Source organism: Aegilops tauschii, chromosome 5 (genome assembly GCF_002575655.3).
Source record: "Aegilops tauschii subsp. strangulata cultivar AL8/78 chromosome 5, Aet v6.0, whole genome shotgun sequence".
NCBI classification, from domain to species: domain Eukaryota; kingdom Viridiplantae; phylum Streptophyta; class Magnoliopsida; order Poales; family Poaceae; genus Aegilops; species Aegilops tauschii.
In genome coordinates, this window is record NC_053039.3 from 270,620,395 (window position 1) to 270,638,684 (window position 18,290).

The window sequence follows — 18,290 nt, forward strand, 5'->3', positions numbered from 1 at the left end:
CGTTGCCGATAAAGAGAAGCGTAGATTGAAAGGATCCGATCTAACGAAGGCCAGATCCGAGGAGATCCACCCAAGACAAATTTGCCGGACATACATCTCCACATGCTCTGCGATGATGCTAGACACACCGCCGGGGCGAGGCTAGGCGAGGAGAATCTTATTCCATTTTTAGCGAGCGGTTGCCGTCTCACATTCCTGTGCATGACACAAACGCTAAGGCTAGCTGTATAATAAGAGTATCATAGTTAGTATCATGCATGTCAACTAGACAATTTTAATGTGGTGTTATCGAATTGAATGGAGAAAGAGCGAGTTTAATATCATGATACCATATCACAATAAATATTATAATAATATGGGTCTTGCATGACAATAAATAATGCCATCTATGATACTAGTATTTGATATTATGCATTACAAAAGTCGTATCATATCCTAGTATCATCGTGCTACCATTTTGGGCAACAAAATTCAAAAAAACATCTAAAAATTCACGAGCGAAGCTGCTCATTATCTTGACGAACTCCAACAAATCGAGCCGGGACCAGCCAAAGGGCGTACAGTATCAGTTTGTCTTGTCCGTATACAGAGTCCTTCAATCCGCTCTCCGTCTGAACTGGCGGACCCACACGCGCTGGTTTCTCATCCATCCATTCGATTCGACAGCCACTCCGCAAAACCCCCACTGGCAATGGCGCTCTCCTCCTACTTGCTCGCCGGCAGCCGAACAGCCTCCCCCTCCCTCCCCTCCTTCCCCTCACTCCGCCGCCGCAGCTACCACCGTTCTCCGCCACTTGCCACAACCCCGCTTCCGCTCCCTTCCACCCAGCGATGGCGCCGCTCGCTCCGCTTCTGCTCCTCCTCCCCCTCCTCGTCGCCCCCGCCGCCCGTGCCGCCCGAGGACGAGGAGCCCATGGACTACGAGGTAGTGTGATATGGCATCGACTTACATTTTAACAGATTATATTTTCCATGCTAGTGCGGTTCCAAGTTCTCTCACAGAATGTGCAAGCTGCCCGCCTCAAGCCTCAAGAGTCAAGCATTCGATTCACATATGTTTTATTTGAATAAATTGGTACGCGATGTAGGATTACTCATTATTGCCTCCCTGTGAAAAAAATGTAGGATTACTGCCAAAATAAATAGAACAACAAAAAACCGAAGAACCTGCCTTTAGGTCAACTGTTGATCTGAGCTCCGATTGCTCAGCCTCTAAATGCATCTCGCGCAAAATTACTTACGTGAATGAACACGATAATGGGCCGATAAACAGGTTCGGTCAAAATATGGCTGCAGTAAATAGAATGTTACATAAATTCTACATATTGCTGCTAAGTTCACTGCAATATGTAGTTCGGAAAAATGAAAACGAATGTAGAAGCATAATTTTTTTCACTTTGGTTGCTATTTCCTATCATCTCCAAGTTTATGAAATGGTAGCTTGACACTAGTCATATTACTCTGGTTCTGCGGCAACTACTAGGAAGTTCGGAGTATTATACTTTTCTGAGGGAGGAGTCATATGGTTTTGCAGATCTTCCTTTATTCCAAAATCGACTCCTATTGAAGAATACTAATAGATCCATATCACCACTAGTCCACTAGAATTATAGCCATTAGATCAAACTTAACTAAAATATTAACACTTTGGCCTAAAATGCTTAAGTTTCTTCGATTAGGTACCTTTAAGTTTAAGTGATGGAAGTCTACAAGATCATCCATAATGTTCCTCTCATGGAACACTCGCATTTGTATGCCACCTTTCTGAGACTATAGAAATAGTTTGGCGATGGTTTCTTTTAGTGTTATTACTGAAAGTAATCCTGATCTGAAAATCCACACCAGAGCTCGGATTATAATACTGGTATGCTACAATTTGATTTGCATATTATGCTCGATTGTCAACGCAAGTTGTAGAGAACATGTTCATGGACATAAAAAGGATGTCTATTTTTTTTTACCTCAATTTATCTGTGCTATGAAAGTTTCATATGTTTTCATTAAACAATGCAACTATCGGACACCACGTGCATGGTGCATAGAGTTATTTTTAATTTAATTTTAGTGAGAGAATACTGATATAGTAACAGAAGATTCGCAAATTCATTTAATGCTCCTCCCTCAGAAAAGGAAGATTTGCAAATCCATATACTCCCTCCGTCCACGAATAAGTGTACATATAGAAATTTGAGGACAGATTATAGAGTGGAGTAAAAAATGCATTGAAAAGGTGCAAGCCACCATCTCTCTCCTCTTTAATTAATCCACCTCCAATGAGCTAAGTGCATGTAGAAAGCGAGGAGACCATATGTTGAATGTTATTGGTCTTGATTACCGTGTGATGAGAGAGAAGCATTTTTTCTACTTTAAAGTGCATTGGAAAGATAGAAGTGTTAGGAAATATGCAACTTGTATTCCCATGAGGCCATAGGCCGATATATATACATGTACAGGTGTGGAACATATGCAGGAAACCCCTTATACAACGGGATAAATACAAAGGGGTACATGACTTATATTATAACTCTAACACCCCCCCTCAAACTCATGGTGGATGAACAACACTGAGTTTGGAGAGATAAAAGCCATGTTGTGCTCTAGTCTGGGCCTTCGTCAGGAAATCCGCCAACTGTAACTCGGAAGGCACATACTGAAGAGCAATAACCTGATCCTGCACACCAGCGCGCACATAGAAAGCATCAACACCAATATGCTTGGTGAGCTCATGCTTCACAGGATCGCGTGCAATGCTAATAGCACCTGTACTGTCAGATAAGAGCAGAGTCAGTGTAGTGACAGAAACACCAAAATCCTGAAGTAACCACCGTAACCAAGTCACCTCTGCCGTCAAAAGAGCCATGGCTCGCAACTCAGCCTCAGCACTCGAACGGGAAACTGCAATCTGTTTCTTCATCTTCCAGGCAATGAGAGAACCGCCAAGAAAAACACAGTAAGCAGAAAGTGAACGGCGATCAGAAGGATCACTAGCCCACATAGCATCCGAATAGGCCTGAAGCTGTAAAGAACTGGAGCTAGGAAAGAATAGACGGTGAGAGATCGTGCCCCGAAGATATCGGAGAACACGAAGGAGATGACTATAGTGAACCGATGTGGGAGCAGAGACAAACTGACTCAGAATATTAACCGGATAAGAGATGTCTGGACGAGTGACAGCTAGATAGACAAGACTGCCAACGAGATGACGATAACGCGTCGGGTCAGGGAGAGGATCACCATCAGTAGCACGGAGGTGAACATTGAGCTCCATAGGAGTCTCAACAATGCGCTCGTCAGTAAGAGCAGCACGAGCAAGAAGATCCTGGATATACTTTTTCTGGGATATAAAAAAGCCATCAGAGGTAGAAGAGACTTCAATCCCAAGAAAGTAGCGAAGAGGTCCAAGATCAGACATAAGAAACTGCTCACTAAGACGGGCCTTTACAAAGGCAATATACTCGGGGTCATCCCCAGTGATGATCATGTCATCAACATAGAGAAGAAGAAGAGTCCGACCATGAGGAGAAAGGTGAATAAACAATGCTGGATCATGAGCACTTGCTGAAAAACCAGCAGTAGTGACCACAGAGGCAAAACGCTCAAACCAGGCGCGAGGGGCTTGCTTAAGGCCATAGAGAGAGCGACGAAGACGACATACCATGCCATCAGGAACAGAATACCCAGGTGGTGGCTGCATGTACACCTCCTCACGCAGCTCACCATTAAGAAAGGCATTCTTAACATCAAGCTGAGATATAGACCAGTGGCGTGCAGAGGCAACGGCAAGAAGTGTACGAACAGTGGTCATATGGGCCACATGGGCCACAGGAGCAAAAGTCTCGTCATAATCACGACCATGCTCCTGCTGAAAACCACGAGCCACAAGACGAGCTTTGTGACGCTCAAGAGAACCATCGGAGCGAGTCTTAACCTTGTAGACCCATTTACAAGTGATGGGACGGACTCCGGGAGGAAGAGAAACAAGATCCCAGGTACCAGTGCGTTCAAGAGCAGCAATCTCCTCTGCCATCGCAAACTGCCATTCAGGATGAACAACAGCCTGACGATAAGAAGTCGGCTCAAGAACAGCAGCACCAGCGGTGGGAAATCCAAAGCGATCAACAGGCGGATGAGGACGAGAACGCAAGCCATAAGTAGGCTGAGAGGAAGAGGACGACTCATCCAATGAGGCATCCACAGGTCGTGAACGACAAGTGTAATGCTGAGGAAAAGATGGAACAATAGAAGGAGGAATCGCCAAGGTAGAATCGGGGGGTGGTGACGAAGAAGTCACCGGAGATGAAGGTGTAGAATCCGGTGACATGCTAGGCGAGGAGACCGGAGAAGATGGTGGCTGCAAATCGACTAGAGGTGGAGAAGCAGAGGGAGTGGAACGAATAGGCACAGGCGCGACGGGGGTGATAGGTGAGTCAAGAAAAGTGAGGAAAGAGATATCCTCCACTGAAAAAATCGAGGAAGATGGGCGTGGGTAGAAGGAACGAGACTCATCAAAAGTCACGTCTCGAGAGATACGCATCCGACGACCGATAGGATCCCAACAACGATAGCCCTTATGCTCATCACTGTAGCCTAAGAAGACACACTCAACAGACTGAGCGGTCAGTTTGGTGCGTTCGCGAGGGGCAAGAAGAACATAGCAAACACAACCAAACAAGCGAAGCATCGAATAATCGGGAGAACGATCAAAAAGAGGCTCAAAAGGAACGCCACCCTGCAAAGCAGCGGACGGCTGAAGGTTGATGAGATAGGCGGAAGTGGAGATAGCCTCGGCCCAAAAATGAGGCGGAAGAGAGGCAGCGATCATCATCGCACGAGCCGTCTCAAGAAGGTGACGATGCTTGCGCTCAGACACGCCATTCTGAGCATGAGCACCAGGACAAGAGAACTGGGCAAGAGTACCCTGCTCAGCAAGGACTCCACGCAACATCTTGGAGATATACTCTCCAGCAGAGTCAGCACGGAAAACACGAATAGGAGTAGAGAACTGAGTGTGAACCATGGCAGCAAAACGCCTATAGATAGATAACACCTCACTACGAGAAGACATAAAATATATCCAGGTGTATCGAGAGAAATCATCTATAAAAATAATATAGTAGCGATGACCTCCTTTCGAGGCAAATGGAGCTGGACCCCAGACATCGGAGTGAACAAGGTCAAAAGGACGCTGAGACATAGTGTCACTATGAGGATAAGGTAACTGGACCTGTTTACCAAGCCGACAACCCTGACAGTCTAAAGACACACCGCCGGAGACAGATCCAAGAAGACCACGTCGAACTAAGGATGAGAGACGAGAGCCACACAAGTGACCAAGGCGATGATGCCACTGCTGAAAAGAGCTGGTAGACAAGGCAACAGAGGGGGAAAGACTGGCGGCGGTGGCAGCGGAGGGAAGGTGAAGCCAGTCAAGCTCCCAGAGACCCTGAGAGTCACGGTGTCGGGGGCCAGCACCAAGGAGAGCACCAGTGTGACGGTCCAGAACAGAACAAGAGTCAAAGTCTAGAATCACCCGACAACCGGAGTCAACAATCTGACCATCAGAAAGGAGCTGCATGGTAAGTCGAGGAACATGAGCAACATCAGGAACATGAAAAGATGAGGTGCTAAGAATGCCTCGACCATTAACCGGGAGGGAGGTACCATCAGCAGTAAGAACATGAATAGGAGAATCAAGAGCACGAATAGAAGACAAGGTGGATGAATCATGAGTCATATGAAAAGATGCTCCAGTATCAAGAATCCATGGAGATGTACCTGACTGTGTTGAAGGTGGTCTCACAATGCCAGAGGAGTCAGTAGCAGAACCAGCAGAACCCGTCGGTGAAGAACCAGAGCATGCAGCGAGCAAGCACCGAAGGCGCGTAATCTCCTGCTCAGTCAGGAGCTCAACTGAAGAGGTCGACGTAGATGCACCCGGCAATGAAGAGCCGGAGGCGGTCAGCAGACCACGAAGTCCCACAATCTCCTGCTCGGTGAAGTACATAGCTGAAGTAGACGACGCAGTAGCACTGGGAGAGGAGCGGCCACCAGGCCCACCACCACCTGTGGAAGCCGCCAGAGGAGGCGACATAGCATAACCAACATCATCCGTAGAGGCTGGTGAAGGAGACGAGGGCACATGCAGACAAGCCCCAAGCGCCAAAGGAAGATGCGGGTCAATAGAGTCATATGCATCAACACATCCGATGGGGGCCGTGAGAGGAGCCAGTGTAGAACGATAATCACCGATGAAAGTCGCAGGAGGAGTCGATGTAGAGCGACAATCACCACGTGCGAGAGTCGCCACAGGGGACGATAGCACAGACGGACGAGCACCAAGCCCTGAAGAAAGGCACATGTGCGAGACGGGGTCAGTATAGCAAACACTGAAAACACCGTCAGGAATCACCTGAGAGCAGGCGAGAGACACCATGTTTTTTTTTTACACAGATCGGAAGCAGCAGATGTGACCAATCCAGTAGAACGAATCAGCAGATCCGGACGTGAGAGCCGGCCAGAGGAAACGGCGAAAGAGGACGAGGCAGCGCCGATTCAGATCAGAGGCAGTCGTGGAGGTGCAGTAGGAAGAGCAGCACACGAGCAGCGGCGGATGACCAATCAGCAGATGGAGTGGAGCCGCACAAAGCACTTGGGTGCAGCGGACTGGGTGCAACAGCAGCGGGCCACGTGCTTGTGGATGCAGGAGCATGCGAACTGCAGCAGGTACGCAGCGAGCCACCTGCTCGGAGTATGCAGGGGCGTTGACCTGTAGGCGCACCACATCCACGGGGAAGACAGCGACGGCCGGTGGGAGAAGGCAGCGGCCGTACGAGATGAGATTGGATCGGAGAGCACGAGTTGCGCGTGCCAAAAAAAAAAAACCTAAGGCTCTAATACCATGTTAGGAAATATGCAACTTGTATTCCCATGAGGCCATAGGCCGATATATATACATGTACAGGTGTGGAACATATGCAGGAAACCCCTTATACAACGGGATAAATACAAAGGGGTACATGACTTATATTATAACTCTAACAAGAAGTACACTCTTCTGTGGGCAAATTTTGAATGCCAAACGTACACTTATTCGTGGGCGGAGGGAGTAGTGCTCAAGAACTCCTGTGACATTGCTGGTTTGTTGTATGTCATAAGGGTTCTTGAGTAATGATATAGTGTAAGAACCTGGTGGTTTACTGTTTCTACTGCCTACTATATTCTATGCAGTTTCTAAGACCTTTGTGTTTCACCGAAATTTCAGCTATCGGAGACGACTGGAAATTGTGACCCTTTATGCTCCGTTGATGAAGTTAGCTCACAGTATTTTGAAGCTAACTACAAGCCGAAGAATGATCTTGTTAAAGCTTTAACTATCCTTGCAACGGTTTTGGCTGGGGCAGCTGCAATAAACCATTCCTGGGTTGCTGCTAACCAGGTTCTTACACTTGTAGTTTTTGACCAAATTAGAGTTACCAGTTTAACTATGTCGTATCTTATCCTAGCATGCATATTACATACCTCCTTATGTCAGTAGTTGTGGATGTCTGGGTGACAGTTCTTGGGAACTTGGTTAAATTCCTTTTGCAGGACATTGCAATGGTGCTAGTATTTGCTCTTGGGTACGCAGGTATCATTTTTGAAGAATCACTGGCATTTAACAAAAGTGGAGTTGGATTACTGATGGCTGTTTGTCTATGGGTTATCAGAAGTATCGGGGTAAGCTAAAAGCTGCGAATTCATCTTTGGAACTTCAACAGCTCTTTTGAGAAATTCAAGTTATCAGTCATCTCTCTTGAACATCAATTTAAGATTCGACTCAGTTGGGTCATGTTGATGTTGACATATGCATACGTCCTTACAGAATTTAAACAGAGAGCAACTTATTCATTGCAACCAAGTTTTCATGTTTTGGTTTATCTTGTTATTTTTCTTCAAAAACTAACCTCATAATTCTTCATGTTCTTTAAAACTGTATTCAGTGTCAAGGATATTTACGATATTCTTCATGTTTAGTTGTTACTTATGACTTACAAGCAATGTTTACTTGCTGTTGATATGTATCAACTTATTTAAGATATACTCCCTCTTCACAGAAATATAAGAGCATTTAGATCATTAAAGTAGTGATCTAAACGCTCTTATATTTCTTTACGGAGGGAGTATATTCTGGAATATAAGCCTGTTTGTTTGTGTTATGACCGGCATATACTACAGCCCAGGCAGTTAGGGGCCTGGCCCAATTATCTTATCGTTATTAGGGGCTTAGCCCAGTTATCGTATTTGGAGATTATATAAACTCATGTAAGGACTCGTTTGAAGTTAAGCAGAAGCAATCATATTTGCTCGGCTTCCTGAAGGGAGCCGGGAGACCTAACCCTAGCCGCCGCCCCTGCGCCCTCTCTCTCTCTCGCGCGCTGCCGGCACCCCAGCGCCGCCGGCCTCGTCTTCCTCCACGCCAACCCTCCTTCCACCCCTATAACCTGAGAGCTCGTCTTGGTAGGGACCCGGTTCCTATAAATCTGGTATCAGGTGTCTCAGGCTCGATCATGTCTGCGCCACCGCCCACCCCCTCCCTCCCGCTGCCGATCGCCTCTTCGTCGCCGATGACCACCGCGGCCAGCACGCCGTCCTTGACCGGGCCGGTCTCCTTCGCCGCCTGGACGCCAACCGCGCCCGCCCCCGCCGTGCTCACCCCGGAGGAGATGACGGCGGCGCTCCGAGACCTGACTCAGGCGGTCCAGGGCATCCGCACCTTCCTCGCGGGGCACTATGGGCTGCAGCCGCCTGCCCCCGTCACCACCATCACGGGGCCGTAGCAGCTCCCGTGGCAGCCGCCACCACCGGCAACCTCCGTCGCATCCATCATGCCGCTGCCGCAGCAGCAGCAGCAGCCGCCGCCGCCGCCACCGGCGATATCGGGGCCGGGCCTTCTGTCGACGGCGCTTGGGGTGCCCATCCACCAGGTCCGTTTCCCCCCGTCGCCATCTCCGCTACCGGCCTGGCTCGCCGGGTCCATCGAGCCGGTCTACACGATGGCCTCAGGACAGCCGCACGTGCTGTCACCGCCGGCGCCGCCCCCGACCATACAGTTCGGCAGGTCCTCTGGTGCCGCGGGTCCCTACGATGGTGTGGACGGGCCCCTTTTCCATGGCGGTACTCTGCAGCCTGCACACTCGGCGCCGTCGCCCTCGCTGTTCCGCGCGGATGACACATACCCGCCCGTCGTCAACGCCCAGCCACCGCCGAGATTCTCCAAGCTGGAGTTCGCGACCTACGACGGCACCGTCGACCCCCTGAATTGGCTCAACCAATGCGACCAATTTTTTCAGGGGGCAGCGCACTCTCGCGTCCGACCACACCTGGATCGCCTCCTATCATCTACGAGGCGCCGCCCAGACGTGGTATTACACCCTCGAGCACGACGAGGGCGGCATGCCACCATGGGAGCGTTTCCGCGATCTGTGCCTCTTGCGCTTCGGTCCGCCTATACGCGGGAGCCCTCTGGCGGAGCTTGGGCGCCTTCCGTTCCTCACCACAGTGCAAGACTTCGCCGACCGCTTCCAGGCACTGGCGTGCCACGCCCCTGGCATTTCGGCTCGTCAACGGGCTGAGCTCTTCGTCGGCAGCCTACCGGACCACATCCGCGTAGACGTGGAGATGCGCGGGCCATAGGACCTCCAGACGGCCATGTACTACGCCCGCGCTTTCGAGCGCCGCGCGGTGGCCATCCAGCAGGTGTCACCACCCCGGGCCGCTGGGCCGCCACCCTGGCCGGAAGTTCCCGCGCAGGGTCGGCCTGCTCAGGCTTTCGCGGCGCCCCTCGCCACGACCGCGGCGCGCCCGTTCCGCCGGCTCACCCCGGCCGAGCAACTCGAGCGTCGCCGCCAAGGGTTGTGCTTCAACTGCGGCGAGCCCTACGTGCCCGGCCATGTCTGCCCGCGACTCTTCTACCTGGAGGCTGTGGACTACATTGAGGAGGACACAGCCGCCGCAGGGCTCGGCGACCTGCCCGCCCCAGCTGACGCGGAGGTGTTTGGCGCCCGTTGATCACCTCGAGGAGTTCCGCAAGCGCTTCCCCGCCTTCCAGCTCGAGGATGAGCTGTTTGTGCAGGCGGGGAGAGATGTTATGACCGGCATATACTACAGCCCAGGCAGTTAGGGGCTTGGCCCAGTTATCTTATCGTTATTAGGGGCTTAGCCCAGTTATCGTATTTGGAGATTATATAAAATCATGTAAGGACTCGTTTGAAGTTAAGCAGAAGCAATCATATTTGCTCGGCTTCCTGAAGGGAGCCGGGAGACCTAACCCTAGCTGCCGCCCCTGCGCCCTCTCTCTCTCGTGTGACGACGGCGCCCCAGCGCCGCCGGCCTCGTCTTCCTCCACGCCAACCCTCCTTCCACCCCTATAACCTGAGAGTCGTCCTGGTAGGGACCCGGTTCCTATCAATCCATCCTCAGATGCAAAGTTGAACTTTGCCACGCAGATGAATAAGACGCCCTGTCTTTGTTAGCGACTCTAGTTTGGAAGCTCCATGATTTCAATACAAGGATTCTTTAAATTTTTATTACAATGATGTAATCTTCATGTTATGGATATTTAAGCATCAATGAGATGATATTCATTAGTTGATCTTTATCATTCCTTTTCTGTTCTTCATATGATTAAGGCTCCCTCAACCGATGTAGCTGTTCAAGAGTTGAGTCAGAGTACTGCTGAAGTTAGTGAAATAGTGTTTTTCTTGCTTGGTGCAATGACCATTGTGGAGATTGTTGATTCACATCAAGGATTTAAGCTGGTGACTGACAATATATCTACTAGAAATCCTAAAACACTTCTCTGGGTGGTGAGTCTTTCTTACCTTTATATTTGCTCATCGAACTTCATATTATGTTGGATAGGTCTACTTTGTAATTCTCAGTGTGCTACTACCACAAAGGCACAAACCAACAAACATGAATGAGTTGCCAGTGATAAACCATTGAGGGATAGTACCAAGTGTTCTAGAGCCACATTTTTTGAGTTTATAATACACCTTTTTGTCCATACCAGATAGATTTTTTGAACTTGTATGATCAACTTATATGACTTACCTTGATAGAGAAAAAACATTCTTTGCAGTGCATGTTATGCCACTTCAAAGGTATCTGACGTTCACCTTGAACTGAATAATTCTCCAAGCCCTGGTAATTCAATCCAGAGGAAACCTTTGGTAGTAATGCTATATATACACACTGGCCCTTGGCCCCCAGGAAAATACAAGTTGCATATTTCCTAACAGTAGGCTTAGTGTTTCCCGTAAAGAACTGCCCCTGCTCTTAGCCTTTTCTTAGACCATACAGAAGGACTGCATGTATGTTTATCAAGGTAGAAAGCCTTCACAATTTAAACCGTGATTTCAAGTTGGTGAAACCAAATAAATGCTATATTTTTGGAGTTAGGTTATAATCTGGTTTGACAAAGAGAATCCTAACTTTTACATAGCTACCTTTGCACAGCACATAAAATAAGTTCAGCATACCACAATTCAGCAACCACACCTAAGGCGAAGAAATTATGATTTAATGAAAGAAGAAATCGTTCTGATTCCTAGATAGTTTCATGCTCATTCTTCTTTTCTCCCTAGATATTGTGTACCTTCTTGTACTTCCTCCGTCTCAAAATAAGTGTCTCAGCTTTGTACTAACTTTAGTACAAAATTGTATTAAAGTTGAGACACTTATTTTGTGATGGAGGGAGTATCATAAATGTAAATAAATATAGTAGACTTAAGACTCCTTTGTTACTACTTCTGTGAAGAAAAGAAATAATCTGGTTTTGGTTTGTCTTTGGTGAATAAAGAAATGCTGTTGCTCGACCTATGCATTTCCATGTATTAGCTAAAGCATTGCGTATGTAACCTTAAATTACTAACCTTTTATTTCAGAGCCATAAATATCACACTTTATATTTTTTATGTATACATTGTTTCTTATTTCAGATTGGCTTTGTAACCTTCTTTTTGAGTTCTGTCCTGGACAACTTGACTTCGACTATTGTGATGGTGTCATTGCTCCGGAAACTAGTACCTCCATCGGAGTACAGAAAGTATGACCTCTATTATTATTTCAGCAATTACGTTTGTACATAATCTGGTAATTGCTTTGCTCGTATGTTACCATATATAGTGAAAATGATCAAATCTTTGTATTCTCATTATTTTCATTTTTTTGTTTTTGTATTCTCTGTACACAGTAGCAAAACACTGATTTAAAGCTGTCCCCTTGTCGTATTTCTACCACCTTTCATTAAGATCCTCAGGTCCAGTGCCATGCTTTGCTTCACTCTAGTTAAGCAACTATAACTTTTCATGCTGTGAGTTTGCTTTACTTCCATAGGCCCATAGTTTGACCAATGACTGACATCTCATAGGCTAATTTTCCTGCCAACAGTCGCTTAAGCTGTGCCGCTCAAGATAATTTGTAGAAATGCTCTCTTATTCTCGAGATGATTTTAAGTTGCGAGATGTGTGGTTTGATACTTTGATTGTGGTTGGGAGGTTGGTCCAATGGAATTTGATTTATCAAAAACTTTCTTGTATCCTTTTTTTTAAGAAACTGAGGGGGAAGCTCCGACGGTATAAATTGTAACCTAAATTCGTGTCTGAGAGACCTTCAACCCAAGTGGTGGGATTATATGATAATTGCAACTTGGAGATATTTTGCTGATGCGTCTCTATAGTTTGTTTTATACCGATCGTTGTGCCTTACTGTAGATATCACCGAGGGGCTAAATTAATAGGAAAAGCTTGTAGTGCCAACTACCCTTCTGCCGCAAAAGAGTGTTTTGGCATCAAATCAACATGTGAAGCTTCCAAGAAATTTATACAGGTTGCTCAAAGTAATGTGCAACAATTTGAAATTTTAAGGTTGAACTAGAATAATATTTTCTTTTATTATAAATTAAAAGACAAAGGAAAAGGAAATTTATTAGTTGTACAAAACACATTACTACAAAGGAAAAGGAAATTTATTAGTTGTACAAACTACAGCTTCCAATTTTTATCTCTTGAAGCTTGGCATGTGAGTCCATTTGCTACCTTCTCAGTTTGCTTGGGGAATAATTCCTGTGTTGATTTGAGGCCAACTAATAAATTTTATTTTATTATAAATTAAAAGACAAAGGAAAAGGAAATTTATTAGTTGCAAAACACATTACTACAAAGGAAAAGGAAATTTATTAGTTGTACAAACTACAACTTCCAATTTTTATCTCTCGAAGCTTGGCATGTGAGTCCATTTGCTACCTTCTCAGTTTGCTTGGGGAATAATTCCTGTGTTGATTTGAGGCTGAGGCCAACTTTGTGAGTATTTTCGAAAACTAGTATCGAGTTAGAGATGGACGCACATTGTAAATTAGATCTCACTTATCTCCACAGGATGGTATATGAACCTTTTGTTTTTCAATTTATCAATAAATGGTGCATATTATATATAGTAAACATTGTCTTATTGGGACAGGTTGCTAGGTGCCGTTGTTGTAATTGCAGCTAATGCTGGGGGTGCATGGACACCAATTGGTGATGTGACAACCACTATGTTGTGGATTCACGGTCAGATTACGACTTTAAAAATAATGCAGGTCAGGTCTGCACATTTATTCTTGTATTTTGTGGTTTGCTTATGAAGATCCTTCATGTTAGAGTTCTCTAAAATGTTCATTATGCAGATATTCCCTTAATGTTAGAGCTCTCTAAACTGTTCATTAAGTTTTTATTTCATGCTATAATTTTCTACCCTATATTATTACTGAACGGTCTTGATCAAAATTTTAGAACTTAATGTGACTTTTTCAGATATCGTACATTATGTATGTCTTACTGGGAATCTTCTAAATGTTGATTAACTGAAACTGCGTTGAAGGAGAACGTCTAAATATGTCTCTTAAAAGATATTACTACTACGTCTAAATATGTCTCTTAAAAGATATTACTACTACCTCTGTTCCGAATTATAATATGTTTTGGATATTTCAATATGGACTACATACGGACTGAAATGAGTGAACAAACATACTAAAACGCGTCTATATACATCCGATTCAGAAAAAAGTTAGAACATCTTATAATTTGGAATGGAGGGAGTAGAAGATAAGGAGAAACATGTTCTCTCTCTCTCTCTCTCTCTAGAAAAGGCTATATTTGTACCAATTTTTAATTTTATCATGTCCTCAATAAGGGCGACCCAACAGTGTTATAAAATTTTAGTTGATAGCGCAGTTGCTTTTAGGGATAATTTATAGTGCAAAATTAGGTGAATTGCTTAAATCAATATAAATTGAATTGAAGATGGCCCCGAATCGAAACACGAGGCTTTTACGTTTTCGTGAAAAAAATTCTAAATGTTACCAAGTATTGGGATTTGCCCATCACAAAAATGGAAGCCCTTTTACAAATGAACCCCATAATCTAGATTGCCAGCAATCAATAAAGGGCAGCCCGGTGCAGGTAGCTCCTGCTTGCGCAGGGTCAGGGGAAGGGTCCGACCACTTTGACAATCATTTTGTGAAATATTGTGTGTTTATCTTTTTTCTGGATGCTTCAACAAAGTGCTACATATTTTGATTGTGGGATAAACTGCTTGGCTTATGATCTGGCAGGGCTTGTTTGTCCCTTCGGTCGTTTCATTGATGGTCCCACTGGCCCTGATGTCCCTTACCAGGTTATTAACAAAGGACTACTTCTAATAAATGACATTAAACAATATTCGTGTGCCTTACGTAGTAATTTGTTGTACATTGCATGCAGTGAAGCAAATGGATCATCTCAGACGTCTTCAAGCTTGCTGTCATCGGAGCAAATGGCTCCTCGAGGACAACTTGTATTTGCTGTTGGACTTGGAGCCCTAGTGTTTGTTCCAGTGTTTAAATCTCTCACTGGATTGCCACCTTTCATGGGGATGCTCCTTGGCCTTGGGATTCTCTGGATTCTGACAGATGCGATACATTATGGAGAATCTGGAAGGCAGAGATTGAAAGTTCCACAAGCGCTTTCACGGATTGATACGCAAGGAATTCTATTCTTCTTAGGTATTCTGTTGTCGGTTGGCAGGTAAACCCACCCCCTTCCACTCTGTACAATTATTTGGGGCTTTGCCTTTTGGAGCTTCTTAAGCAATGTAATTACTATCAGGTGATGCCAGTGGTAACGTAAAAATATTAAGAGGCATTCAAACCTAATTTCAAATCTATTTCCAGTTTAAGGTTTGATATACCTAAAGATTATGTGGAATGTAAATTTTCACTAGAAGACTGATTAGCTGAACTAGCAAAACATATTGGTTCAAAAGTCGTCATATGACTTAGCAGTGTGAATATCTCCTGAGGGTCAAAAACACCACATGCCCTCAGAGAGAAAGCGCCTCCGGCGCGCGAGCTTCAAGTGCTCCTCAGATGGCAGCCACCTTGACAAAACATCCGCCCTTTGAGAGGAGCCTCCAGCACTCATCCTTCCTTGAAATGGAGTTGTTCCATGTCCACATACCCATCCTTGTCACAATAGGAAGGCCCTTATGCAACTGGGAAGACATAACTAATTTATAACATCTAACAGCTCTAACTCAGATTTGGTCACCCTGTTATGGCGTGTGCTCTACTTATTACAGTCTATTCCATTCCCACTTAGATGGTCGTAATTTTCTGATTGTTGGATTTGTTCTTTGTTTTCACTAGCTTGGAAGCTGCAGGGATTTTGAGGCAGTTGGCGAACTATCTTGATGCCAATATTCCAAATGCTGACCTCATTGCAAGTATCATTGGTGTAGCATCAGCAATTATAGATAATGTTCCACTTGTTGCTGCAACCATGGGGATGTACGACCTGACTTCGTTTCCTCAAGATTCAGATTTCTGGCAGCTTGTTGCGTTCTGTGCTGGTACGGGTGGTTCAATGCTTATCATTGGCTCTGCAGCAGGAGTGGCTTTTATGGGAATGGAAAAGGTGGATTTCTTTTGGTATTTTCGCAAGGTAAATTCTTTCCTTTTCAGCTTTTAACAGGAGATGTGAAACAGCATAACAACAATTAACAGCACAATCTGTTACAAAAATAAATCTCATTATATCATGTTAGCAAAGTGTATTAAGTGCATTTTCTGATATTCGCTGCCAAACTTGTGAATACAGCCCCATATTTCTGATATATTTCTTTGATTAGTTTTTGGTAGAGTTGAGAGCAGAACTCCTATTTCTGACTGCAGCTTAGCTTAGAGGTTTTTGCTTTGGTCTCTGCATTTTAAGAAAAAAAAACGTTCCAGTTTATTGTTAGTTAAATTGAGTAAAAATGTGTTTGTTTTAGTTCCTTAGAGATCTAGGTAATAAACCAAAGTTCAGTCTGCATGTTCACAACATACTTCAGTGAACAATGTGTGCCCCTTTTCATTGCCCTTGATGTGTGTCCGCATTGCAATCGTCTATGCATCCGTGAGCTAGAATTGGTTGCTGACATGTACGATACTTGTTGCGCTTGCAGGTGAGCGGTTTCGCCCTTGCAGGCTACGTAGCTGGTATCATCACCTACCTAGCTGGTCAAAACATCCCTCTATCTCTTCCCACTTCACTGGCGGATATCCCGTTTATCACGGGTTCGTAAAAGGCTGGTCATGTACTGTAAGAGACCTTATAGTAGATCGAGAAGAACACGCGAGCACACTGGCAGCAAAGAAACGATTTCTACAACCTGGTCACTTGGCTCATAATACATGCGGGTTGAAATAAGTGAGCCGTGAAACCACGTCCTGATTGAGCTCCTTGGCCTCGACATTTTGTGTAGTGGTACTGAAAGGCTCGGTGTAGTGTTTATGCGGGTCAAATGTGGTAGGCTAGAGCGGAATGGTCATGTAAATTATGCTGGTAGATGTCCCTGTCCACATGGGACAAAAACATGTACTACTCTGAATCCGTATGATCGGTTTTGAGCCGTCTGCTTGTTGTACCGATCGTCTTTTGTGGCAATGTTGTTGGGAAGAAGGAAGTGAAGTGATTTGTATTTGTTTGAAAAATAAAAAAATCTACAAAAGAATTGTCTGGAGATCCTGAAATCTTAACACACGGTGAGGCTGCGTGGTACTGCCAGCACTTGCCCAATGGCCTTCAATTTTGTGAATTGGTGATCCCGGTTGAATCCCTGGTCGTACATACGCTGTATGTGTCCGTGGTGTACTATATTATCCCACTAGAAACGAGCATTTGTAAATCCCTTTCATAATTGTTGAAGAGGTAGCTTATATGGTTCTCTACTATTGTTCTGTTTGAGTCAGGTCAAATGTTATGAATCTTGTGTGCGTCTGTGTGTGGTGTGGGGAGCATAATACATAGTACTGCCAGGAGGCAGAATTAGGATCTGCTGTGTCTGATGTGGCTATCAAGTGCCCATATGACCAAAATGCAAGCAGAGATGTTAGTTGGGACAAGGGACCGACCATCCTATCATATCATAGTAGTCGTATTCTCTGTTCTGCCATATATCAACAACGTACGTACTCCTATGTATGTATGGATGTATATGTATGCAGGCGAGGCGACAGGCCAAGGAAGGAAATCCAAGTGCCTGCAACATAGGCAGCAGTGTCAACTCACATGCGCAACAGGAATGCATGCAGAGGCAGGCAGGACGAAGACACCGCTAGATACCGCTCAGCTCTCGCATGTGATGCCGGAGCAGAGCATCTGCAGCTTTACACTGCCTAGCGGTGGCCGCTATTCGTTGCATCTTTGCCCTTGCGAGATGTGATCTTTTTGTTTTGTTTTACCACTTGCGACTGTTGCGAGATGTGATCTCTATAATGTAGGAGTAGTAGTATCTTATAGTTTGATGATTAGAAACGCGTGGAAGTGGAACCACCAAACGGTAACAACAAATTTCGTTCTTTTATCAAAGGACAATGAGGACAAAGCTAAGAACTAGGGCATATACGTACATGGCCACGCATGCATGCATGTGCGCCCGTCCTACGTGCTCCGGGTAGAGCCAAAGAGACAAAGATTCCTGTGGTACTAGCAGTAGTACGTGCGTTGCCCTTTTCTCTCGGCAACTCGTGACTACTTCTACCGATTATAATAAGTGTCTTGGTAATCGTAGATAGTTTCACACAAAAAGGTCAGCCGAATGAAATAGTTTCACAGACAGTTTATTCTGTGATTTGATTTCGTTCACAGGTCAAATTTATCAATTTTACCTAGCAGAGCGGTGCGTAGCAGGTAGGTATTTCTCGTTGGCTCCTGCCGGATGGTTCACTACGATTCTTTTACCCACGGGCA

The 18,290-nt window shown here is 45.5% G+C and overlaps 1 protein-coding gene across 2 annotated transcripts; it reads left to right on the forward strand.

Annotated features, from left to right (window-relative positions):
- The first annotated feature begins 618 nt into the window (after positions 1-618).
- On the forward strand, positions 619-17,061 carry LOC109770285 (sodium/proton antiporter 2). 2 transcript variants are annotated; one of them, XM_073500221.1, is made up of 12 exons: positions 6,234-6,370; positions 6,451-6,723; positions 6,979-7,012; positions 7,262-7,435; positions 7,588-7,716; positions 10,668-10,844; positions 11,979-12,085; positions 13,498-13,618; positions 14,636-14,697; positions 14,784-15,086; positions 15,707-16,001; positions 16,504-17,061. In XM_073500221.1, the coding sequence occupies exons 1-12, from the start codon at positions 6,249-6,251 to the stop codon at positions 16,621-16,623; spliced, it is 1,917 nt and encodes a 638-aa protein (XP_073356322.1). In that variant the 5' UTR covers positions 6,234-6,248; the 3' UTR covers positions 16,624-17,061. The 2 variants fall into 2 exon arrangements, with proteins under 2 accessions (XP_020184581.1, XP_073356322.1); XM_020328992.4 differs by lacking the exons at positions 6,234-6,370; positions 6,451-6,723; positions 6,979-7,012 and adding an exon at positions 619-925.
- The last annotated feature ends 1,229 nt before the right edge of the window (positions 17,062-18,290 follow it).